This window comes from Heptranchias perlo, chromosome 6, assembly GCF_035084215.1.
Source record: "Heptranchias perlo isolate sHepPer1 chromosome 6, sHepPer1.hap1, whole genome shotgun sequence".
Taxonomy (NCBI): Eukaryota; Metazoa; Chordata; class Chondrichthyes; order Hexanchiformes; family Hexanchidae; genus Heptranchias; species Heptranchias perlo.
Window position 1 is genome coordinate 5,451,958 of NC_090330.1, and position 25,818 is coordinate 5,477,775.

The 25,818-nt window shown below is 45.0% G+C and overlaps 1 protein-coding gene across 2 annotated transcripts in view; it reads right to left on the minus strand.

Annotated features, from left to right (window-relative positions):
• Positions 1 to 2,259: 2,259 nt before the first annotated feature.
• gucy2f (guanylate cyclase 2F, retinal) overlaps positions 2,260 to 25,818 on the minus strand; it is a 62,011-nt gene continuing 38,452 nt past the window's right edge. The window contains exons 14-18 of one of the 2 annotated variants that reach the window (XM_067985362.1): positions 22,316 to 22,490; positions 18,823 to 18,921; positions 16,157 to 16,251; positions 14,157 to 14,242; positions 2,260 to 2,344 (exon numbers count right to left, since the gene is read on the minus strand). In XM_067985362.1, coding sequence (XP_067841463.1) covers positions 2,260 to 2,344; positions 14,157 to 14,242; positions 16,157 to 16,251; positions 18,823 to 18,921; positions 22,316 to 22,490 — 540 coding nt within the window. Of the gene's footprint in view, positions 2,345 to 7,851; positions 7,937 to 14,156; positions 14,243 to 16,156; positions 16,252 to 18,822; positions 18,922 to 22,315; positions 22,491 to 25,818 lie in introns of those variants that run through there. The other variant, XM_067985361.1, reaches the window with a different exon arrangement.

Here is a 25,818-nt window from a genome sequence, read left to right on the forward strand (position 1 = left end):
TTGAGTGGGACTTGAATCCACAACCTTCTGACTCAGGCAAGAGTGCTACCCACTGAAGCACGGCCAAAATGTTGAATTGTTTAAAAACCACTTCACACAATGAATTACTTTTGAAGTGCGATGACTGTTGTTATGTTCGGCAGCCATTTTGCATCAGCGATGTCCCACAAAAATCAATACGGTGAATAAACAGTTAATCTGGTTTGGGTTATTTTTGGTCATTTCTTGAGGGATGTGCAGGACATCGGGAGAACCTCCTGCATTTCTTGACATGGTGCCGTCTGATCTTTACACTCAACCTGAACAGGCAGAGATTTACTATTTCCTGACACCTATGCAATGGCGTGGCTGAAACTACCATTTTGCAAGCACCAGTCACCAATAAATCCAACAAGGAATTCAGGAGAAACTTCTTTACCCAGAGGGTGGTGAGAATGTGGAACTCGCTACCACAAGGAGTAGTTGAGGCGAATAACATAGATGCATTTAAGGGGAAGCTCGATAAACACACGAGGGAGAAAGGAATAGAAGGGTTAGATAGAGTAGGGTGAGAGGAGGCTCGTGTGGAGCATAAACACCGGCATGGACCAGTTGGGCCTGTTTCTGTGCTGTAGATTCTATGCAATTCTATGTAAGCCCCTTACAGGGTTAAGCGTTTCATGTGTACCTAAGTAGCCAACGTTAATGCTCCATTCAGAAACAGTGAGGAAGTGTTTAAGGGTTCCACGTAGATTGTCGACTGTGCAGAGGTCCAAGGAAGGATTCGATACTAGTCAATGCTATACAATCAGAAAAAAAGTACCAACCAGTCCATCACTATTGGATTCTGGTTCCAGATTCAAGCCTCTCTATAACCCATTGTGTTTTGGCATCGAGTGAAGTCAGCCTCCAAATGTACATGTGCTTCATGAAAAAATAATAATATAAGCTCGTAGATGTTATTCTAAACTCACCCACCTTGGGTGAAGACTTTATTCACTAAAAATATATACATATATTTTTCTTTTAACTTCCTTTCCTCATTTTCCCTCTTCCCTTTAGCAGGTTCTCTTATGCTAGGCACCGTTTCTGAATTGGGATGGCGTCTAGACAATGTTCCCCCCCCCCCCCCACCACTTCAAGTGCCAACTGGAGCAGCGAAGGGCTGGCCCAAGATTATCCCACTCTCCGATTTACTCTCCCTCAATTGGGGAAGGAACATTTCACTCCCCCCGCCCCCCCCCCCCCAAACACCCCTCCATTGAACATCTCTCTTTCTCCCACAACCCCCAAAGTGCCTCGATCAAAAAAATCACTAGCATTGGGTGGGGGAGAGGTGGACTTTAAATGCCCGTGTCCGACCGCTCCCTGGCGCAGGATGGCAGTACCTCAAGTCGCCGAGCCTTGGGCAAACCAGAGGAGGGGGCTTCCACGGTTTTGCCGGTAAATTGCATCCTTAACATGTTAACTTAGCAGCACAGAAACTTCACAGAAACAGTCCAATAGTAGTGCTGATTAAAGAATAGTTGGAAAGCTCCAGCCCACTTGAAACCAGCTCCAAATGTGAAAGTACAAGTGTTGCCTAACAGAACCCTCGGTGTTGGAATGCGACCTTCCATCTGTTCAGTTTTCTGCTCGAGTGGGCAAGGGAGCTGGCATGAATGTCACTGAGGGTTAATCCTTAGGGAATAAAGGCGGGGGGGGGGGGTTCTCCATTGTACGGGCCACATACTACAAGCTGGTTTCATTGTGGGCGCGGCTTATGTTTCTCGTGCTACTATTTCCACATGTGGTGGGGGAAAAAAAAACACAAGCCAAAGCTTTGAAAGACCGGCGCGTTTGGTCATTTTGTCAAATGAAGAAAGAGACGGCCACAGATAAATAGCAATTAGAGAGTCTCCCAGAGTAAGGAATTTAAAGCTGGACATGCATGAAGATTGGGAGCAGGGAAATCCACAAACAACCAGCGTGGAGTACAGTCGCTAGCCAGTCTTGAAACCCACTTTTTTTTTGAACTCTTAGCGGGTCGGGCCTCTTCGGACCTGACATCGTCCCGTGGCCAGGAGTAATGTTAAGGGACATGTGATTCCCCCCTTTAAATAGAAGTCTTCCGTTCTGCTGCGCTGGGAAGAACAGGATTAAAGAGAACTGCTTTAATCTCATTAAAGCAATGAGCTTCCGAGAGATCCATCTTAGTTTCTGCGAGAAAGCCCTTGGCTTTGACAGTGAAGGTGATTGAACCAGGTTCTGCTCTCACTTCATCGCCTCTGCTCTCTTCCATCAAGCCCTGTGCTTGTCAGCCACTCTGTTTGCTTTCTTGAACAATGTCTTAATTTCTTCTGTCACTATCTTCTGCCAGTCTTCCCTGCGAAAAGAATCGAGGGGGGGGGAAAAAAAAAGTCAGAGAACCCAACTATTATATTGAGGGCGTGATCTACAGGCTGTGAAGCATGCAATGGGCAAAAAGGGGCACCATTTTAAGGAGAGAGGATCATTGACTTCAGCCCACTGTTTGTTTACTGGTTCATGGGCCGAATGGCCTCGTTCTGTGCTGTAACCTTTCTATGATTCTATGACCCCGACATTGACGCAGGTTACGGACATCGCAGTTGAGGTTACCATCATATAGAAAAGAACTTGCATTTATGCAGTGCCATTCACAACCTCAGGACATCCCAAAGCGCTTTACAGCCAGTGAAGTACTTTTGAAGTGTAGTCACTGTTGTAATGTAGGAAATGTGGCAGCCAATTTACGCACAGCAAGATCCCACAAACAGCAATGAGATAAAGGACCAGAATACTTGCTTTATTGATGTTGGTTGAGTGATAAATATTGACCAGGACACCGAGGAGAACTCCCTCGTTCTTTTTTGAAATAGTGCTGTAGGATCCTGAGAGGGCAGACGGGGCCTCGGTTTAACATCTCATCTAAAAGTACTCAGTACTGCACTGCGAGTGTCGATCTGGATTTTGTACTGAAGTCTCTGGAGCGGGATTGAGCCCACATCCTTCTGACTCAGCAGCAAGAGTGCTACCCCCTGGGCCACGGCTGACATGCTGGACAGTGATTTTAAAAAAAATTTGTTATCAAGATACCTAGATGGAGGGTCAAGGCCAATAGATCAGGAGGTCACCAAAGTTGAAAAGCGTAGGAGAGAAGATGAGGTAAATCAAGAAGTAATTGCTAGGTGACACTTAGCTCTGGTTTTAAAAGATCGTAAAAATCGTTAGCAGGAAGGGACAGTTCAAAGAGTTAAGGAATTTCAGTTTTGAGGTCCTGAAGGGGGAAAAAGCAACAAGTTAGAGTAACAGACAAGTCTTGGTTTCGACACAGCGAAGAGGAGAAAGAATGTGCACTATCACATCTTTGGAGCTGAGGATGAGTGAGAGAGGGAGATTCAGAGGAGCAAGGTCCCTAGTAGCATTTCAAAGAACAATGTGAAGAGAGAGGAGGAGGCTGGAGTTGAAAAAAGGATCACTCAACAGTCAACGAGCTTTTCCTTGTGTTCCGTCATGGAGTGTGAGAGAGATGTTACCAGAGGCTCCCTAGAAATGGGAGCTGTATTCAGGTCTCGGACAGACTGTCAACGCATAAGAGAATTATGAGTTGTTGAAGGAAAAAAAATACTTGTTTGGCACAGAAGAAGAAATTAAACTACTTGTAGGCAACTTTAGGACTTGACAGCATAGAAGTTGATGCAACATTACAGTTGCATCACTGATCCACTGAGGCCAAATGCTTTGAAACATTCTTATAAAGCAAACTAACTTGGCAAGAAAAATAAAGCATTAAGTTTTTGTTGCAGAAGACAAAGTGCTTGCAGTGCAGACTTAACCCGGAATCCACATATACTACATTCGGCAAATTTAATTTTAATGAGGGCAGCGCAATATTAAGAGAGCAGTTAATGTATAACTTACTTCAACTCTCAGCTTATATCAGCTCCCGGTCCACCAACGCCTCGATTTTAAAATTCTCATCCTCGCGTTCAAATCCCTCCATGGCCTCGCCCCTCTGTAACGTCCTCCAGCCCTACAACCCTCCGAGATCTCGGCGTTCCCCCAACTCTGGCCTCTTGCGCATTCCCCCATTTAGTTCACCCCAGCAGCCCATTGGGGGTAGAGAATGGTCAATGCCACAGTGTTGGCTCATCACACCTACCTGACTACAAATAGAAAGAACTTGCATTCATACAGGATCTTACACCTCCTCAGGATATCCCAATACCTTTCACAGTCTAGGAATTATCTTTAAAATGCATTAACTGTTGTTCTACAGGAAAACATAGCAGGAAATTTACACACAACGAGGTCTGACATATAGCAAGTGAGATAAACAACTATCCAACCTGTCCTAATGATGTTGGTTGAGGACTAGACTAGGAGATGGGGTGAACTGGCCTGCTATTCATTAAATAGTATCATGGGACTGACCTCAACAGGCAGATGGAGCCTCAGTTTGATATCTCATCCAAAAGATAGCACTTCTGAAACTGCAGCACTCCCTCAATACTGCACTAATGTGTTGTTTATATTACGTGCTTAAGTCCTGGAGTGAGGCTTGAAGTACAATCTTCTGAGTCAGCAGCAAGAGTGCTACAATTGAGCCAACCTGACACTTAGCAGTGTCAGTCCTCTGTTACCTCCAGACTCAACTATTCCAGTGCTCTCCTCCCGGTCCCTCCGTGGCCTCGCCCCTCCCTAGGAGCAGAGAATTCTCCAGCTGCCTTGGCCAACCTTCATTCATCAACCAACACCACCAAAACAGATTAATTGGTCATTCAACTCATATGCTGTTCGTGAGATCTTGCTGTTTGGTAATCGGCTGCCATGTTTGCCTAAAAAACTAAAGTGACTACACTTCAAAAGTAATTCATTGGCTGTGGAGCACTTTGGGACATCCTGAGGACATGAAAGGCGCTGTAGAAAAGCAAGTTCTTTCTTTACCTAGAAAATGTGGAGTCAACTTGAACCATAGCTTATGTTGCATTCAGTAAAGGTGAGGCACAAGTGTTTGTGTCGTTCCCATTGATGTTTTTGAAAGTTTAGTGCTGGCCATTCCAGGTAATGTGTAAAGACCAATGTGACAAGTGATCAATAACTAGTCTTCATTTTCATTGATTTCCCCCAGTTATTTAATGCATTAAGAGACCACCCAGTGTTTATACTGAGCAATACAGACTAGGAAGGCTCCAAGTTCAATTCCCATATTGTGTTGGGCTGGCTGATCTCAGCGAAGGTGGCAGTAACAGTAAGGTCATTTGTCTTAGGACCCCGAACCTAGGGAATGGAAAATAAAATCGCCGAGGGTTCCTGCTCCCGATCTCTATCCAACGGTCCTTGTTGGAAAGTCCCCATTTACCCATGTTCAATTTGGCTGTGGTGTCATCTTCTCCAGTCAAAGGGTTTGTTAACACTCTAGAATGAAAATGGCATTTGGGCAAGGTGTGAGAGGAGCTGCTGCCATCTTTGAGCCTGTTTACTCAACACCTTCAGGAAGAACACTGGGGGAAAAATTATTTTTCATAAGTTAGGCAGAAGGATTCTCTCGCTCTGAAGAGTGAGGTCCTATCCTATGATGAGTGGATCATATCAGACATGGTGCAATGTTCTGGGTACAAACCCTTTTATTTCTGGTGACCAATATGCAACATGATGACATCATTAGTCGTTGCACTATTGACGGATAATAGTGCAAACCGTACAAATTTGTGCAATGGGAATTCAGGAGTGGAGAAGGACAGTGCCCCTGATTCATGGGCCAAGCAATTTTCCATCCACTAATTTTAATGGATGCAAAATCATTTGGGCTGTGTAATGGGAACACTGTCCTCCCCACCCGAATTCCTGATATACATTCCTTTGCACAAAGCTCATAAAATTATCCCTATTATTATCACGACATACGACTCTTGCAGTTTGTCCTTTTTCCAAACTGTCATCAGTGCAGTTGTAGGAACATAGGAACAGGAGCAGGCCATTCAGCCCCTCGAACCTGCTCCACCATTCACTTAGATCATGACTGATCTGTACCTCAACTCCATTTACCTGCTTTAGCTCCATATCCCTTGATACCCTTACCTAACAAAAATCCATCGATCTCAGTCTTGAAAGCTCCAATTGTCCCAGTATCCACAGCCTTTTGGGAGAGAGAGTTCCAGATTTCTACTGACCTTTCATTATTCTCAGTTGTAAAAGGAATATATATATATATATAAAGTCTGCATATAGTGACAGCACGTCCCGGCCAGAATGGAGATGATTGGGTAAGTCCCAGTGCTGTAAGTGACTTGGATTGATTTTATACACATAATTTGTATTATGGAACTATCCTCCACTCACTGCATTTTGCTGGAGAAATAATCCTGCTGTACTCGGGAAAATCTGTTTGCTGTAGTTTCAATCACGAGTTCGGAGATCGATAGATTATTGGACTCTAAGGGAATCAATGGATATGGGGATCGGGTGGGAAAGTGGAGCTGAGGTCGAAGATCAGCCATGATTTTATTGAATGGCGGAGCAGGCTCGAGGGGCCGAATGGCCTACTCCTGCTCCTATTTCTTATGTTCTTATGACTCTGCTAGTTCAGGAGTTTGCTGTAGAGACTCTGCTTGCTGAGTAATTATACTCTGTTTGCTGTCCAATGAGTAAATTAAAACCACAAGCCCTGAACCCCCTCCAACTCATTGGCTGACACAGTGGTTCAATATTCACTCTGTATATATAGCGCCTTTCACGACCTCAGGATGTCCTAAAGCCCTTTACAGACCATGAGGGAAAAAAAGATATCATTCTTCATCTGGCTGATGGGTCCGGGTAGCAGCCACTTTTTGTGATGTCAACCCACGATCACAGCATCTCAACCAAATATGCGGCCAAGCAGCTCTCAACACATACGTCTAGGCAAATGACAATACGTGATAACCACCTCTTTTGGCTAGAGCTTCCTCACAAGCAAAGTCATAGTGGGATAAATGCAATGCAAGAAGGAGTTTCAGCATCAGTCAATATCTGATGGAGGCAATGCTGAGCTTGTAATGGTCATTGTTCTCAGAGGCACCAGCAGGGGACAGTCAGTGGCCCTACAGCTACGAATGAACAACTGTTTTATTCGATTTGTATGACTCCCGTAATTATCACAATATCCTGAAGTGTACAAGCAGTGCAAGTTAGACCTATAGTAATCCGAAGTGATCCAGAAATGGTGCCCTACCGGTTGTCGACTTCTATTGGGCGTGTGTTACAATACTGTGTGCCAAACCTTTTAAGCACTTCGCTATGGGTCCTCATTCATAAGCAGAGTAAAAGTCCTGCAAAATAAGCAAAGAGCTCCCTTCCTTTGGACAGTAGACACCTGAAAGAGTGTGTTAGAATTGTAATTCCAAGGCAGTATCCCTTTCACGCCCGAGGGGCTGCATCATCCTGCGAATAAAATTCTTACAAGTCAAAAATTCACAGGCAGACAGACAGTATTGGGGGGTGTATTATAACATGACAGCAGCGGCGCTAGGATCTGCTGTAACCTTCAGGACATTTTAGACGCTGCTCAGAAATTTCACAGTCAACTCTACGGGTGCCTGATTTGTCCCTCTGCAGAATTTTCATGGAGATGATTATTTTTGTAAGACAATACAGACCTTTTGAGAGATGTCCTTGTCTTGTTAATGCAAAACATCCATTTCACATAGCGCATGAGACAAAGTAGAAATGATACTAAAGTAACCAAGGAAGCCCCATCACCGTTACTACTTAAAACATCAAGCCCGGAGGGGGAAAAGAAAACACATTTGGCACAAACCATCCAAAGGAGAACTAAGAAAACAACCCAATTTACATAATGCTACACATGCATCGGCATCATGCTACCTCGGTTTACTCCTTCACAGCAAGGAGCTGCTCTGCTTTTATCCTTCTGTGCTCTCCAATTTCATCCAGTTGCAAACCATGAGCATTCATTCTGTGAAAGATATTTAGATAGCAGTGTGACCCTTTTGCTGTTGGTTCCACTCATGGGGGTCCCATTAGATGTGCAAGTTTAACACAGGAGTGAACAAGACTGCCAAATCTGTCATTGTGCCCCATCCTTTCTTGCTTTTTTCCTTATAAGTGTTCCAGTTAATCAGCCTCTCACCTCTGAAGCTGTGGGTTATATGTTAAAGCCCCAAATCCAGGAGGTAAGCACATAATCTAGGCTGACATTCCAGTGCAGTGCTGAGGGAGTGCTGCACTGGTAGAGGTGCTGTCATTGGGATGGGATGTTAATCTCATCCGTCTTTCGGATGAGATGTTAAACCGAGGCCCCGTCTGCCCTCTGAGGTGGACGTAAAAGATCCCACGGCACCATTTCAAAGAATAGCAGGGGAGTTCTCCCCGGTGTCCTGGCCAATATTTATCCCTCAACCAACATCACTAAGAAAAGATTATCTGGTCATTATCACATTGCTGTTTGTTAGAACTTGCTGTGTGCAAACTGGCTGTTATTCATGTTCCGATATTCCACCTAAATCCTTGCTTCCTACATTACAACAGTGACTACACTCCAAAAGTACTTCATTGGCAATAAAGCATTTTGGGACGTCTTGAGGTCATGAAAGGTGCTATATAAATGCAATTCTTTCTTTTTAAATTAAGCCTGTGTCTGCTGGATTTTAAAGGGGCACTAAATGATACAACCAGAATCATAGAATCATAGAATCATAGAAAGTTAGGGCAGAGAAGGAGGCCATTCAGCTCATTGTATCCGTATCGGCCGAAAAAGAGCTATCCCGCTTAATCCCACTTTCCAGCACTTGGTCCGTAGCCCTGTAGGTTACGGCACTTCAAGTGCACATCCAAGTACTTTTTAAAATGAGTTGAGGGTTTCTGCCTCCACCACCCTTTCAGGCAGTGAGTTCCAGACCCCCACCACCTTCTGGGTGAAAAAATTTCTCCTCAGCTCCCCTCTAATCCTTCTACCAATTACTTTAAATCTACGCCCCCTGGTCACTGACCCCTCTGCTAAGGGAAATAGGTCCTCCCTATCCACTCTATCTAGTCCCGTCATAATTTTATACACCTCAATTAAATCTCCCCTCAGCCTCCATTGTTCCATAGAAAACAACCCCAGCCTATCCAATCTTTTCTCATTGCTAAAATTCTCCAGTCCTGGAAACAACCTCGTAAATCTCCTCTGTATCTTCTCCAGTGCAATCACATCTTTCCTGTAATGTGGTGACCAGAACTGTACTCAGTATTCAAGCTGTGGCCTAACCAATGTTTTATACAGTTCCAGCATAACCTCCCTGCTCTTATATTCTGTGCCTCGGCTAATAAAGGAAAGTATCCCATATGTCTTTTTAACCACCTTATCTACCTGTCCTGCTACTTTCAGGAATCTGTGGACATGCACTCCGAGGTCCCTTTGCTCCTCTACACCTCTCAGTATCCTCCCATTTATTGTGTATTCCCTTGCCTTGTTTGCCCTCCCCAAATGCATTACCTCTCACTTCTCTGGATTGAATTCCATTTGCCACTTTTCTGCCCACCTGACCAGTCCATTGATATCTTCCTGCAGTCTACAGCTTTCCTCCTCACTATCAACCACACGATCAATTTTTGTATCATCTGCAAACTTCTTGATCAAGCCCCCCACATTCAAGTCCAAATCATTAACATATACCATAAAAAGCAAGGGACCTAGTACTGAGCCTCGCGGGACCCCACTGGAAACAGCCTTCCAGTCGCAAAAACACCCGTCAACCATTACCCTTTGCTTCCTGCCACTGTGCCAATTTTGGATCCAACTAGCCACTTTCCCTTGGATCCCAAATGCTTTTACATTTCTGACCAGTCTGCCATGTGGGACCTTGTCAAAAGCCTTGCTAAAATCCATGTACACCACATTAAATGCAGTACCCTCATCGACCCTCCTTGTTACCTGCTCAAAAAATTCAATCAAGTTAGTCAGACACGACCTTCCCTTAACAAATCCATGCTGACTGTCCTTGATTAACCCGTGCCTTTCTAAATGACGATTTATGCTGTCCCTCAGAATTGATTCCAATAATTTACCCACCACCAAGGTTAGACTGACTGGCCTATAATTACTCGGTCTATCTCTTTCTCCCTTTTTAAACAACGATACAATGTTAGAACATAAGAACATAAGAAATAGGAGCAGGAGTAGGCCAATCGGCCCCTCGAGCCTGCTCCGCCATTCAATAAGATCATGGCTGATCTGATCCTAACCTCAAATCTAAAGAACACAAGAAGTAGGAGCAGGACCCGGCCACTCAGCCCCTGGGCCCGCTCCACCACCCACAGGGCCTTGACCAATCCGAACTCAGCTTCATGTCCAACTTCCTGCCCGCTCCCCGTAACCCCTAATTCCCTTAGCAGTCCTCCAATCCTCTGGCACCATGCCTGTAGCCAGGGAAGATTGGAAAATAATGGTCAGAGCCTCCACTATTTCCTCCTTTGCTTCTCTTAACGGACTGTGATACATTTCATCCAGGCCTGGCAATTTATCTACTTTCAAAGATGCTAATCCCCTTAATACTTCCTCCCTCATTATGTTTATCCCATCCAATATTTCACATTTCTCCTCCTTAACTACAATCTCTGCATCGTCCTCCTCTTTTGTGAAGACAGACACAAAATATTCATTAAGAACCATGCTCACATCCTCCGCCTCCATACATAAGTTACCTTTTTGGTCTCTAATAGGCCCTCCTCTTTCCTCAGTTATCCTTTATGTATTTATAAAACATCTTTGTGTTTTCCTTGATTTTACTTGCCAGTATTTTTTCATGTCCTCTCTTTGCTTTCCTAATTTCCTTTTTAATTTCACCCCTGCACTTTCTATACTCCTCTAGGCTTTCTGCAGTATTGAGCTCTCGGTATCTGACATAAGCTTCCCTTTTTTGCCTTATCTTACCCTGTTTGCTCCTTGTCATCCAGGGGGCTCTAGATTTGTCCATCCCACCCTTTTTCTTTGTGGAAACATGTTGACTCTGAACCCCTTGAATCTCCCCCTTGAATGTCTCCCACTGCTCTGACACTGATTTACCATCAAATAGCTGTTTCCAGTTCCACTTTTGCTAAATCACTTCTCAGCTTAGTAAAAATTTGCCTTTCCCCAATTTAGAACTTTTACTCTTGTTCTATCTTTGTCCTTTTCCATAACTATGCTAAATCTAACTGAATTATGATCACTACCACCAAAATGCTCTCCCACAGATACTCCTTTCACCTCTTCAGCTTCATTGGGGAGAGAGTGGGAATATGGTAATGAGATAGAGGATCAGCCATGATCATATTGAATGGCGGAGCAGGCTCGAAGGGCCGAATGGCCTACTCCTGCTCCTATTTCCTATGTTTCTATGTTTCCCTAAAAATAAATACAGAAATACCCCCCACTCTTGTTGGGCTTGCAACTTCCTGACTAAAAAAGTTCTCCTGAATGCAATTTAAGAATTCTGCGCCCTCTGTACCTTTTGCACTGATTGTATCCCAGAAGTTCCCAGGTTTAATTTCCAATCTGTGCCAAGTTAGCTTGTCCCACCTGGGGCACTATAATTGGACTCACTGTCCTTGGGCCAGGGAGGGGAAAGATCAGCACATGGTTTCTTATCCAAATCAGTGGGCAGTGCTGGAAAACATATATTTGGATGTCAGGTAAAGACAGGATCAGGCTTGGTTATAATGTCCTTCATGGTCAAAGTATCAGTGATCTGATACCATTAAGCTACAAAGCTGTCAGTAATCTAGATCTATAACCCTAGAGAACAGCATTGCACTGTGTCCAGCTTTGAGCTAAAGCCACTCAGTGCAAGGCACAAAGAAAGAAAAACTTGCATTTTTATAGCGCCTTTCACGACCTCAGGACGTCCCAAAGCACTTTACAGCCAGTAAAATACTTCTGAAGTGTAGTTGCTATTGTAATGTGGGGAAACGCGGCAGCCAATTTGTGCACAGCAAGCTCCCACAAACAGCACTGAGATAAATTACCAGACAATCTGTTTTTTATTGATGTTGATTGAAGGATAAATATCGGCCAGGACACCTGGGAGAACTCCCCTGCGCTTCTTTGAAATAGTGCTGTGGGATCTTTTACGTCCGGAAGACGGCACCTCCGATAGTGCAGCACTCCCTCAGTACTGCACTGGGAGTTTAAGCCTTGGTTATATGCTTTAGTCCCTGGGGTGGGACTTGAACCCCTGACTCCGAGGTGAGAGTGTTACCCACTGAGTCACGGCCGACACCTAAACAACACGCAATGTAAAGGAGGCACACATTGGGCGAAACTTTTAACTTCGGCAGGAGGGTTAGCAGATCAGCTGCCCGTCATCCACCCCGCCTGATTTTCTTATCCACAAAGTGGACACAGTATAAGTCACAAGCCAGTCAGTGTGAAACATGCAGCACCGGACACAAGACACATCAGCATTAATTACATGATCCCACATTCCCAGCAGCTAGCCGTGATTACAGGATCGCAGGTCAGAGAATCGGCACTACAGTGTTAAAACAATAACTCCAATCCACGTGCTCTGCAAGTGCTGGAAATGTGGGATCACTCCGATAGTGTAGTGTAAAGCACAAAGGCCCATAGTGTAAAGCACAAGGCCCATAGTGTAAAGCACAAGGCCCATAGTGTAAAGCCCATAGTGTAAAGTACAAGGCCCATAGTGTAAAGCACAAGGCCCATAGTGTAAAGCCCATAGTGTAAAGCACAAGGCCCATAGTGTAAAGCACAAGGCCCATAGTGTAAAGCACAAAGCCCATAGTGTAAAGCACATAGTGTAAAGTACAAGGCATGCAGTGTAAAGTAGAAGGCACATAGTGTAAAGCACATAGTGTAAAGTACAAGGCACGCAGTGTAAAGTAGAAGGCCCATAGTATAATGCACAAGGCACATCCCTTCAGAGATGCATCTAACTGTCTCTTTAACTATAAACCGCAGTCCAAACAAACCCCCAACTAACATAACAGAATTGTTTTTCTCTTTCATTAACCTTTATTAACATAGTGTAAAGCACAAGGCACACGGTGTAAAGCAAAAGATTAAATCTTTAAAACTTATGTTTCTATTGCACTGTGATTAAAAAAATATCCTTGCTCTGTGTGGCAGATTTGACCATTTATCTGCAGCACCATATTTGCTCCACAGTGCACTACCAAGTTGGGCATGGTGACATCATTAACATGGCACCAGTAACATCATTAATGGCCGTAATTCTGATGGTCACTACACCAACCACAAAATAGGGGTGCTAAATACTCTTCCCTCCCAGTGAATGAAGTCATTCATTCCCAGTCTTTGCGTAATGGCCACTGCGACTGAAGGCAGCCGCCCTACTTCAGGGCAAAAGCTTTCTGCCTTCTAGCTGAAATGTTCTTCAGGAGAAATTTCCTGATGACTTGATTCGATTTTTCTTTTAAATTAGTTCTCTGTTTGATCTGAATTAACACTCACTCCCATCCACCCCACTGAATACTGCACTGAACCTGGGGTTTGATGCAATGAATCGAATCAGAGTCCCGTCAGTTTTATGACACAATGGCGACATCCCAATGCTGTTTCATCAGCTCAGCCATTGCCTGTTCATCTTTATTGATAACAGCGTAAGAATGTTTTAGGAACAGTTAAAGGCAATAAACCCAGTGAACCAGTCCCCTTCTCTAACGGTCTTCTTAACTATAAACTGCAGTCCAAACAAATCCCCGACTAACAACAGAATTCTTTCTCTCTTTCATTAAACTTCATCTCCCTCACGTGCTTCCCTTGACCGACAGGAAGGAAGTTCCTCTCTCCTCCTCCACCCTCCCAAGGCCCAGGACGACAGCGATGTCCAAACACACAATCGTTGCTCCCTTGGTTTTCGACAGGAGAGCAAAAGTATGGACACAAGTTGTCTCTGTGACGTCCAATGAATTTGGGAGCATCTGGCTGTAGCAAAAATCCAGAAAGGAAGACTGCCTTTGAGACAGGGATCTGGACTGAGATGGCGTCAGGTAGCGTTCAGATGGACGAGAGAAGGACCTCAAGTCTGAAAGCCGCATTGTGTCCTCAGTCAGAAACTCCTCAGCAGTCAACAATCTGCCGGGTTCATATGCAAACAGTATGCCATCTGGCTTTTCAGAATGGCCTTCCTTACAGAGAGTCATCTCTTAACCCATTAATGAGAAGGTCTTACCCTGGTTTGATTGCTGGAGGTTCAGGTAAGGGTGAACTAAAGTCATCTTTTCCAACAAGCCAATAGGTTTCTTCTATGCCTTTGCCCTGAAACGTGAAGAACAAGTGGCCATATTTTCCTCTGAGTGTTAATATTAGTACAAGAATAGACGTACGAAAACAGACATGAATAAACAGATAGGCAATACCGGTAAACATAATTAATGGACGATTCTTACGCTAACACCACTGCACAACAACAACTTGCATTTATATAGTGCCATTAACGTAGTAAAACATCCCAAGGCACTTCACAGGAGCGTAATCAGGCAAAAATTGACACCAAGATAAAGAAGGAGATATTTGGCCAGGTGGCCAAAAGAGTTAGGTTTCAAGGAGCATCTTAAAGGAGAAGAGAGAGGTAGAGAGGCGGAGAGGGAATTCCAGAGCTTAGGGTCTAGAATGTGTTTTGCTAAATCTGTACAATCTCTGATAACACATTACAGTCTTTGGATGTGTTGGTCCATTGTTTTTCTCAGAACATAAAACCCCCCACATTGGAATAAATAAAAACAGAAAATGCTGGAAATACTCAGCAAGTCAGGCAGCGCCTGTGGAGAAAGAAACAGAGTTAACGTTTCAGGTCGATGACCTTTCAGAATAAATAAAACCGGAAACTAAATATCTGAATAAAATCACAAATTAACTGAAGAGGGTGGGAGAATGTGATTAAAGCACACAGCTCCAGATGAGGAGATAGCATGTGCACAGGTACGATGGGCCAAATAGCCTCCTTTTGTGTTGTAACTTCCATGATTCTGTTTAAAAGGACTGTTCAACAATTGTACTGGTTAAAGTGGCAACTTAAGTGTTTGAGAGTGTATAAGGAGAATTGTACGCTGTTTCTTTGTAGTTACCACGTGTGAATTTGTGTTTCACAGAAAGATTGGACGTAGCCTCCATTGTAACTGGCGACGACTAAAAGAGGTGAATAACTCCTAAAAAATCTACCATACAAACATGAAGAGTTGCTTTCTGGCCCCCTGATGACATTGGCCCAATGGTCAGTCATGTTGTTTCATCAAATGGATTAAATCTGCTCAATAGATAGTGATTGTGAGTTTGGATACCTTCAATTTTCTTTTAATTCACCCTCAGGATGTGGGCGTCGCTGGCAAGGCCGGCATTTATTGCCCATCTCTAGCTGCCCTGAGAAGGTGGGGGTGGGCCGCTTTCTTGAACCGCTAGCGGTTTGATGCGACTGAGTGGCTTGCTAGGTCACTTCAGAGGGCTGTTAAGAGTCAACCATGTTGGGGTGGGACTGTAGTCGCATGTAAGCCAGACCGGGTAAGGACGGCGGGTTTCCTTCCCTAAAGGACACTGGTGAACCAATTGGGTTTTAACGGCAATCCAACAGATTCATGGTCACTTTTACTGATACCAGCTTTTTACTTCTAGATTTTTCCAGACGGTGGGGTTTCAACTCACTTTCCCTGGATTTTTAGTCCCGTCCTCTGGATTACTCACCCAGTACCATGACCACTGCACTACCTTGCCCCTTTCATCACCTACACTTGGGTTTGAATCCATCCCAAGCTGAAGTCTGCCATAGTCCTAAATGAATTGAGTTTAAGCGATCTCAACTTGGTTTCCAATGCTTGACTGACTCTACTGCAACAGTCCTGTAGATCCGACAAGCTCAGGAACTGAGGACCAAAAGATGAACAGTACGGGAAATGGGAAGGTCACATTGGTGCAGCAGGGTCGTTCCTCTGAGATTAGTGTTCACTGTCGGAGCAGAGTCGAAGGGGCCTTACTCTGCATCTCGCTGGACTGTACCTGATCCAATAGTGCTTCACACTGACATCAGGGTGTAAGAAGCAGAAAAATGTCCCATTCCCCAATACAGACATGCCTCACCTTGATCAGTGCAATGTTTTATATACAGGGTAATTCTGGAGTAACAAATAAATGGACCACTAATGCAAGTAATGTAACTCATTATGAAATCATCTTCCTCACCTTCAACTCCGTTTTCCCTCGGACCTGTATTTTATAGCCATCATTCAAACTGCGGAGTATTTTTACTGTGGTCTGATTGACATGAATTCGATAAGCTGCAAAGCAGAAACAATAGGGTGTTAGGATGTATTGCCAGGGCAATTAAATGTAAAACAAGAAATACTATCCTTTCTTTGTATAAGGCTTTGTCAGGCTGCATAGAAAGAAAGAACTTGCATTTATATAGCGCCTTTCACAATCTCACGACGTCCCAACGCGCTTTACAGGCAATGAAGTACTTTTGAAGTGTAGTCACTGTTGTAATGTAGGAAATGCGACAGCCAATTTGTGCACAGCAAGGTCCCACAAACAGCAGTATGATAATGACCAGATAATCACCAACAGTGATCACCTCTAGACTGGACTATTCCAATGCTCTCCTGACTGGCCTCCCATCTTCCACCCTCCATAAACTTGAGCTCATCCAAAACTCTGCTGCCCCATATCCTGACTCGCACCAAGTCCCGTTCACCCATCACCCCCTGTGCTTGCTGACCTACATTGGCTCCCGGTCCGGCAATGCCTCGATTTTAAAATTCTCATCCTTGTTTTCAAATCCCTCCATGGCCTCGCCCCTCCCTGTCTCTGTTGCCTCCTCCAGCCCTGCAACCCTCCGAGATCTCTGTGCTCTTCCAATTCTGGCCTCTTGTGCATCCCCGATTTTAATCGCTCCACCATTGGTGGCCATGCCTTCAGCTGCCAAGGCCCTAAGTTCTGGAATTCCCTCCCTAAATCTCTCCGCCTCTCTACCTCTCTCCCCTCCATTAAGATGCTCCTTAAAACCTACCTCTTTGACCAAACATTTGGTCACCTGTCCTAATAGTCCCCATACCTATGTGGCTCAGTGTCAAATTTTGTTTGATAACACTCCTGTGAAGCACCTTGGGACATTTTATGACGTTAAAGGTGGTATATAAATGAAGGTGGTTGTTGTTGCTGTGATGTTGGGGAGGGATAAATATTGGCCAAACACTGGGAGAACTCCTCTGCTCTTCTTCGAAAAGTGCCATGCGATCTTTCACATCCATCTGTGAGGGCCTCAGTTTAATATCTCATGAGAAGGATGGCTCCTCCAACAGTATCTGTCTATATAATAATGGCATTTCTAAATGTCTACTGATGAATTGCAGGGTCATGTTCAACCTTTCTGATAGTTGTTTTTTCTTTTCACAGTGGAAGCATTATGAAAACAAAAGACAGGAAAAGACCAGCTGGCCCATCAAGCCTATCCAATTCTTCATGGTGCAACTTATACACACAATGATTAACCCCACTTCCCACTCACTCCTCAAACCAGCCGCACACTCTCCTAGGAAAGGCAAAAAAAAAACAGACCAATTTAGAAAACATTCTGGGAAATTCCTCTCCAAACCATGGTGAACCAATCAGATGGAAGAGAAAGATTATTACATGGAATTAACAGCACAGAAACAGGCCATTCGGCCCAACTGGTCCATGCTGGCATTTATGCTCCATACAAGCCTCCACCCACCCTCCTTCATCTCACCCTATCAGCATATCTTTCTCTTCCTTTCTCCCCCATGTGTTTATGTAGCTTCCCCTTAAATGCATCTATGCTATTCACCTCAACTACTCCTTGTGGTAGCGAGTTCCACATTCTAACCATTCTCTGGGTAAAGAAGTTTCTCCTGAATTCCCTATTGGATTTATTAGTAACTATCTCATATTTATGGCCCCTAGTTTTGGACTCCCCCGAAATCTTCTCTACATCTACCCTATCGAACCCCTTTATAATTTTAAAGACCTCCATTAGGTCACCTCTCAGTCTAGAAAAAAGAGCCCCAGATAATAGTGATATCATATTCTCAAAAGCTTTACAACCAATCAATTACTTTTAAAGGACAGACACCTTTTGACATAGACAAACATACAACAGCAGCAGTCATTTTGTACACAGCAAGATCCCACATACAGAAAAGGAGATGAATTAGCAGGTGGCAGTTGAGGGCGAAATGTTGGCCAGGACACCCAGGAGAACGCCCTGCTCTTGTAGGATCCTTAATGTCTACCCGAACGGGGCCTTAGTTTAAGGTCTCATCTGAAAGACAGCACTTCTGACAATACTGCACTCCCTCAGTGTTGTGCTGAACTGTCGGCATATGTTATGTATTCAAGTCCTGAAGTGGGGCTTAAACCTGCAGCCTTCTGGCTCACAGGTGAAGGGATCATTAACTGAGCCGAGGTGGCACTTCAGCAAAAAGTCAAGAAGAAATGACAGCAGACATTAGTGAGGAGATTTTAAAACAAAAAAAAAACACCATATTGGCCAGTGTTGGAGGTGGAGATAAATCATGGAACTGGTCGCTTCTGGACCCAGCTTAACACCGTGGCCAGATTAAGACTAACGTCAGGAAAGGGCTGAGAGCAGGCCTTGCCTCTTGGCTCCGGATGTGGTGGGTGGTTTTGGAATTCCCAATGAACAGAGTAGAATGATGCAAATTACAAAGCAAGTGGATGTTGGGTGGGAGGGGCGGAGACACGTTTAACATTAAAATAATAACCAAATTAAAATCCTCCTCTTTCATATTCTATTTTTTTTTTGACCCTCAATTTGCCTCAGTTACTATTGGGAGCATGGGATGCTATTCTGACTCTGTAATACTTACGCAGGCTTGTTGATTCCATGCGTGAAGCGGTGTTAATTGTGTCTCCAAAGAGGCAATATCTGGGCATGGTCAGTCCCACAACTCCTGCCACACACGGCCCTGTGGGGGGAGAGGGGAGAGGGTTAAAGCTTTCATCATCTTCACGGAGCTGCACGTCGAATGAGCCCAGAAGCGAACACACAACGATAAACTCTGATGGTCTTGAGAAACAGACATGTTTCTTGGTCCAATATTTTAACGTAGGCGCCAATCCATTTTATTTTGTTAAAAGAGGTAACCGAGGACTTTCTTACAAGTGCATACAGCTTCGTATAAAAGAAAAGAAAGAACTTGCATTTATATAGCGCCTTTCACAACCTGAGAATGTCCCAAAGCACTTCACAGCCAATTAACTACTTTTGCAGTGTAGTCGCTGTTGTAATGTAAGAAACATAGCAAGCCAATTTGTGCACAGCAAAATCCCACAAACAACAATGTGATAATGATCAGATATTTGAAAGTTACTATTGAATCTGTACAAAATTATGAGGGGCATATATAGGATGGATACTAAGGAGCTTTTTCCCTTCGTTGAGGGTTCTATAACAAGGGGGCATAGATTCAAGGTAAAAGGCGGGAGGTTTAGAGGGGATTTGAGAAAGAACTTTTTCACCCAGAGGGTGGTTGGAGTCTGGAACTCACTGCCTGAGAGGGTTGTGGAGGCAGGAACCCTCACAACATTCAAGAAGCATTTGGATGAGCACTTGAAATGCCATAGCATACAAGGCTACGGACCAAATGCTGGAATATGGGAGTAGATTAGACTGGGCTTGATGGCCGACGCGGACACGATGGGCCGAAGGGCCTCTATCCGTGCTGTATAACTCTATGACTCTATAATCTGTTTTTAGTGATGTTGGTTGAAGGATAAATATTGGCCAGATCACCAGGGAGAATTCCACTGCTTTTGTTCAAAGTAGTGCTGTGGGATCTTTTATGTCCACCTGAGAGGGGAGACAGGTTTAACATCTCATCCAAAAGACGGCACTTCCAACAGTGCAGCACTCCCACTGTGCTGTACTGGGAGTGTGAGCCTAGATTTTGTGCCCAAGTCTCTGAAGTGGGACTTGAACCCACAACCATCTAACTCAAGAGGAGATAGTGCTACCACCTGAGCCATGGCTGAGACAGAAGGGATGTGTTTCTGACACTGGGGTTAAGACAGAGGCGCTGCAGCTTCACCTTACACCTAACCCACGTTACACCTGAACTGGGAGTCCTTAGCCCCCATTTTAACTTGGGACGGGCGAGGGGCCTAGGCATGCAACAAACTCAAGGTATCGTAGTATCATAGTAGGTACAGCACAGGAGGAGGCCATTTGGCCCATCGAGCCTTTGCCCGTTCTTTGAAAGAACTATCCAATTAGTCCCATTCCCCTGCTCTTTCCTCACAGCCCTGTAATTTATTTCCTTCACGTATTTATCCAATTCCCTTTTGAAAGTTACTATTGAATCTGCTTCCACCGCCCTTTCAGGCAGTGCCTTCCAGATCATAACAACTCACTGCGTAAAAAAATGTTTCCTCATGTCGCCTCTGGCTCTTTTGCCGATCACCTTAAATCTGTGTCCCCTGGTTACTGACCCTTTTGCCACTGGAAACAGTTTTTCCTTATTTACTCTATCAAAACTGTTCATAATTTTGAACACCTCTATCAAATCTCCCCTTAACCTTCTCTGTTCTAAGAACAACCCCGGCTTCTCCAGTCTCTCCACATAACTGAAGTCCCTCATCCCCGGTACCATTCTAGTAAATCTCCCCTGCACCCTCTCTAAGGCCTTGACATCCTTCCTAAAGTGCGGTGCCCAGAATTGAACACAATACTCCAGCTGGGGCCTAACCAGTGTTTTATAAAGGTTTACCATAACTTCCTTGCTTTTGCACTCTATGCCTCTATTAATAAAGCCCAGGATATATGCTTTTTTAACAGCCTCCTCAACTTGTCCAGCCACCTTCAAAGATTTGTGTATGTGCAACACCAGGTCTCTCTGTTCCTGCACCCCCTTTAAAATTGTACCATTTAGTTTATATTGCCTCTCTTCATTCTTCCTACCAAAATGTATCACTTCTCACTTCTCTGCGTTAAATTTCATCTGCCATGTGTCTGCCCATTTCACCAGTCTGTCTACGTCCTCCTGAAGTCTGTTACTATCCTCCACATTGTTTACTACATTTCTGAGCTTTGTGTCATCTGCAAACTTTGAAATTATACCCTCTATACCCAAGTCCAGGTCATTTATATATATCAGTGGTCCTAATACTGACCCCTGGGGAACACCACTGTATACTTCCCTCCAGTCTGAAAAACAACCCTTCACCACTACTCTCTGCTTTCTGTCCCTTAGCCAATTTTGTATCCACGCTGCCACTGTCCCTTTAATCCCATGGGCTTTAATTTTGCTAACATGTGGCACTTTATCAAATGCCTTTTGAAAGTCTATATACACATCAACCGCACTACCCTCATCAACCCTCTCCGTTACTTCATCAAAGAACTCAATCAAATTAGTCAAACATCGATTTTCCTTTAACAAATCCGTGCTGACTTTCACTTATTAGCCCATACTTTTCCGAGTGCCAATTTATTTTGTCCCGGATTATTGTCTCTAAAAGTTTCCCCATCACCGGTTAGATTTTGACTCCCGAGGTCTCGTTTCCATATCCAGGCCCCGACTCCCACCCGATCCCGGCATCAATCAGTTCCCATTCCCGGTGGGCAGGAATGGCAATTCGGGCGTCAGAAGACCTCAGCCGGGGACTGGCGGGAACTGTCCCTCCCAGTCAGGTATGTGGGGAAGGCGGAGGGGAGGGGGGAGGTCCAGAGGTGATTGCGATCGAGGGAGGTGGGGAGGGGAGGGAAGCCCGGGGTAAGGGTGGGCCAATGTTTCCTTATGGGGCCCAGAGGAGCATCCCTGCCCGTCCTGACCCAGAAGGAAACTTAAAGAATATTTTACACTTACCTCGCCGTCCCTCTTCTGGCCTTCGATCCAGCTCCCGGCAGGCTTGGCCTGGGGTTGGGGGCAGGGGGGGGGGGGCCATCACTGTTTCCCCCTCTCAGGCCTTGGGTTAAAATAGCAGATCGGGGCCCCGATGACATCATCAGAGCCAGATCTGCATATTTAAAGGAGACATCACTGGCTTGGGATCGCCGCCTGCAATTTAAAATTTCTGTTGGTAAGATCGGGGCAGGAAACGGGTGAGTAAGTGCCCCCGCTCTATTTTAACTGCCCCCATCCCCCTCCCCCCCCGGCCTGGTTTCCGTCGGGGGGGAGAAGTTAAAATCGAGGCCTTTGACACTGAATCTGGGTGACGCAGGTACCAAATAGTGTTCCATTCCCCCTTTGCTGGGATTCCTAAATTCGATAGCACAAAAAAACTCTCCAAGGACCACGTGCATTTTAAAAAGAAAGACCTCAGACGTCAAGTGTGCTGACACCTTTGTTCCCAGGCCCTCACCTGAATGGATCCCAATTCTTATCCTGACGGGGATGTCAGGCATGTGTCTCATTTTGAAGGAACCCACTGAACTGAGGATGTGCAGGGACATGTTGGCTATCTCAGCAGCATGTTTATTGCCATTTCTCTTCGGGAGTCCTGACGCTACCATGTAGGCATCACCAATGGTTTCGACCTGAAACAATCAAAGGAAAGACTTGCATTTATACATCTCCTTATTACACCAAAAATGTCTCAAAAGGGTTTTGATGCAGTGAATTACCCCGATTTTCATCGCTCCACCATTGGCGGCCGTGCCTCCGACTGCCTAGGCCCTGAGCTCTGGAATTCCCTCCCTAAACCTCTCCGCCCCTCTACCTCCCTCTCCTTTAAGATCCTCCTTAAAACCTACCTCTTTGACCAAGCTTTTGGTCACCTGTCCTAATATCTCCTTATGTGGCTCGGTGCCAAATTTTATTTGATAATCACTCCTGTGAAATTCCTTGGGGCGTTTTCCTAGGTTAGAGGCGCTATGCAAATGCAAGTTGTTGTTACTGTTGTAAGCTGCGTTGACTCAACAACAACAACTTGCAGTAATACAGCACCTTTACGTCACAAATTGCTTCACAGGAGCGTAATCAGACAAAAAGTTGACCGAGCCAAAGGAGACGTTAAGACGGGTGACCAAGAGTTTGGTCAGAGGTAGGTTTCAAGGAGCATCTTAAAGGAGGAGAGAGAGGCGGAGAGGTTTAGGGAGGGAATTCCAGAGCTTGGGGCCTGGGCAGCTGAAGGCAGAGCCGCCAATGGTGAGGTGAAGAAAGTGGGGGATGCACAAGAGAGCAGAATTGGAGGAGCGCAGAGATCTCGGAGGGTTGTAGGGCTGGAAGAGGTTACAGAGAGAGGGAGGGGGCGAGGGCCATGGAGGGATTTAAACGTGAGAATGAGAATTTTAAAATCAAGGCGTTGCTGGACCGGGAGCCAACGTAGGTCAGCGAGCACAGGGGTGATGGGTGAACGGGACTTGGTGCGAGTTAGGATACGGGCAGCAGAGTTTTGCATGAACTGGAGAGGCCGGCCAGGGGAGCATTGGAATAGTCGAGTCTGGAGGCAACTCTTCCTGTGTAGCTCAAACAGGGCAGCCATTTTGTTTAAGCTACATCCCACATACAGCAATTTGATGAATGAAGTTTTGGTGTTGGTTGAGGAAGGATTGCCAGATAAGATACCAGACCGCTCTGTTCTTCAAATAGTGCCATGGGATCGTCAACATCCCACTGAACCACCAGAACAGGGAGTCGGGGCCTCAGTTTAACATTTCACTCCAGAGAAATTCACCTCCAATGGTGCAGTACTGGAGAGTCAGCGCAGATTATGAACTCAAACCCTGGTTTGGGGCTCAAACCCACAATCTTCTAACCCGGAGCTACCGACTGATCCAGTTTGACACATGAAAGGAAAAGCAAGGTGTCAAAGTTCTCTTTTCATTCATTCTCAGGGTGTGGGCGTCACTGGCAAGGCCGGCATTTATTGCCCATCCCCAGCTGCCCTGAGAAGCTGGTGGTGGGCCTTCTTCTTGAACCATGGTTAACGTGCAGTTTGATACAACTGAGTGGCTTGACACTAGAGGGCAGTTAAGGGTCAAGCACGCTGGCGTGGGTCTGGTAGTCACATAAAGGCCAGACCGGGTAAGGACAGCAGGTTTCCTGCCCAACAGGGTATTAATGAACAAGTTGGAAATACTCAGCAAGTAAGGCAGCATCTATGGAGAAAGAAACAGAGTTAACATTTCAGGTCAATGACCTTTACGTCAGAACTGGTTGAGTTTTTACAACAATCCAACAGCTTTGTGGTTACTTTCACTGATGCCAGCTTTTTATTTAAACAGATCAATTCTCAAACTACCACAAATGGGATTTGAACTCACATTCATTAGCCCAGGCTGCTGGATTACTAGTCCAGTAACATAACCAGTAGGCTACCGTACCCTCCTGCAACAAGTGGAAACGCTCCCATTCAATATGGTCACAATTCAGCAATTTTAGTTCACTTATTGCATGGTTTGTTTTTAAGCTTCCGCAGTCTGCCCTCTGGTTCTTCCCTCCCGACGTCAGACTGTTGTCACATTATCAAGTTACATTATCAAACTACAGCACAGAAACAGGCCATTCGGCCCCATAGGTCTATGCCGGCGTTTATGCTCCACCCTCCCTCCCTACTTCATCTAACAGGATATCCTTCTATTCCTTATCTAGCTTCCCCTTAAATGTATCTATGCTATTGGCCTCAACTACTCCTTGTGGTAACGATCTACCCACTCTTTGGGTAAAGAAGTTTTTCCTGAATTCCCTATTGGATTTATTAACGACTATTTTATATTTATGATATCTACATATAGCTTCCATTACGTTCGACAATTGGATTAATCTCTAGTCTGTGCTAAGTGAGCTGATCTCAGTCAGGGTGGTAATGGGGACCCTGCAATTGAGTGAGAATTGGAAAAGCTTCCCATTCCTGATCATTATCCACCAGCCCACGTTGAACACCAGCTGAGGGCAGGATTGGACTCAGTGTGATGCTCACCAGGAATGATCAGCCCACTGACACTCACCGTCAAGGATCACACATGAAGAATGAGCACTGGGTCGAGATGTTCCTTAAACTGTAAACCCAACGAGGAGTCAATGTCTTCAGGAAGGCTATGAAAAGCAATGGAATAGGTGCAGTGCAGATTCACTAGGATGTCACCGGGTATGACGGGTTGGAACTATGAAGAGAGACTTAAGCAGCCAGGGTTTTTGATTTTTCACTGGATCCAAGAAGGTTTAAGGGGTGACCTGATAGTGGTCGTCGAGATTAATGACAAAATTGTTTCCATTGGTTTCCAATGGTCATGAAAGGACTGAATTTACGATAATCATTAAAAAAAATGAAAGGAGAGGTTTGAAAAAAGAAATCGTTAAAGAAAGGGCAATTAGAATGTGGAATTCTCTGCTACAAATCATTGTTGAAGCCGAGCTCATACGTTCTGAGACGGAATTAGATCATTACTGGAAAAAGATGAAGATTAAAGGTCGTGGGGAAGCAAAGGGGAGAGCGGCATTAGGACGGGTGGCTCCCGTGGAGATAAAACACACCAGAACAAACCTGATGGGCTGAATGGCCTGTTTCCATGCAGGAATATTCTATGGGGGGGGTGAATTTTTGTGGGGAGGGGAATTCTCCCGCTTGTCCAGTTGGCAGAAAACCACGGCCATTCCGGAAAAAACAACGTAAATGCCGTTTTCCCAGGGTTTCCCGCAGCTCTTCTGCCAAAGTTACAGCAGACGGACAAGAGAACGACTGCGGTAATTCACCCTCCTATGATTTTAGAAGCTGCGCCTAAAATTGATGGACAAAAGGAGGGGGGAGGAAATGGACCAATCCCATTGAAAGCATAAAAGAAGTCTTGCATTTATATAGCACCTTTCACAACCTCAGGACATCCCAAAGTGCTTTACAGCCAATGAAGTACAGTCACTGTTGTA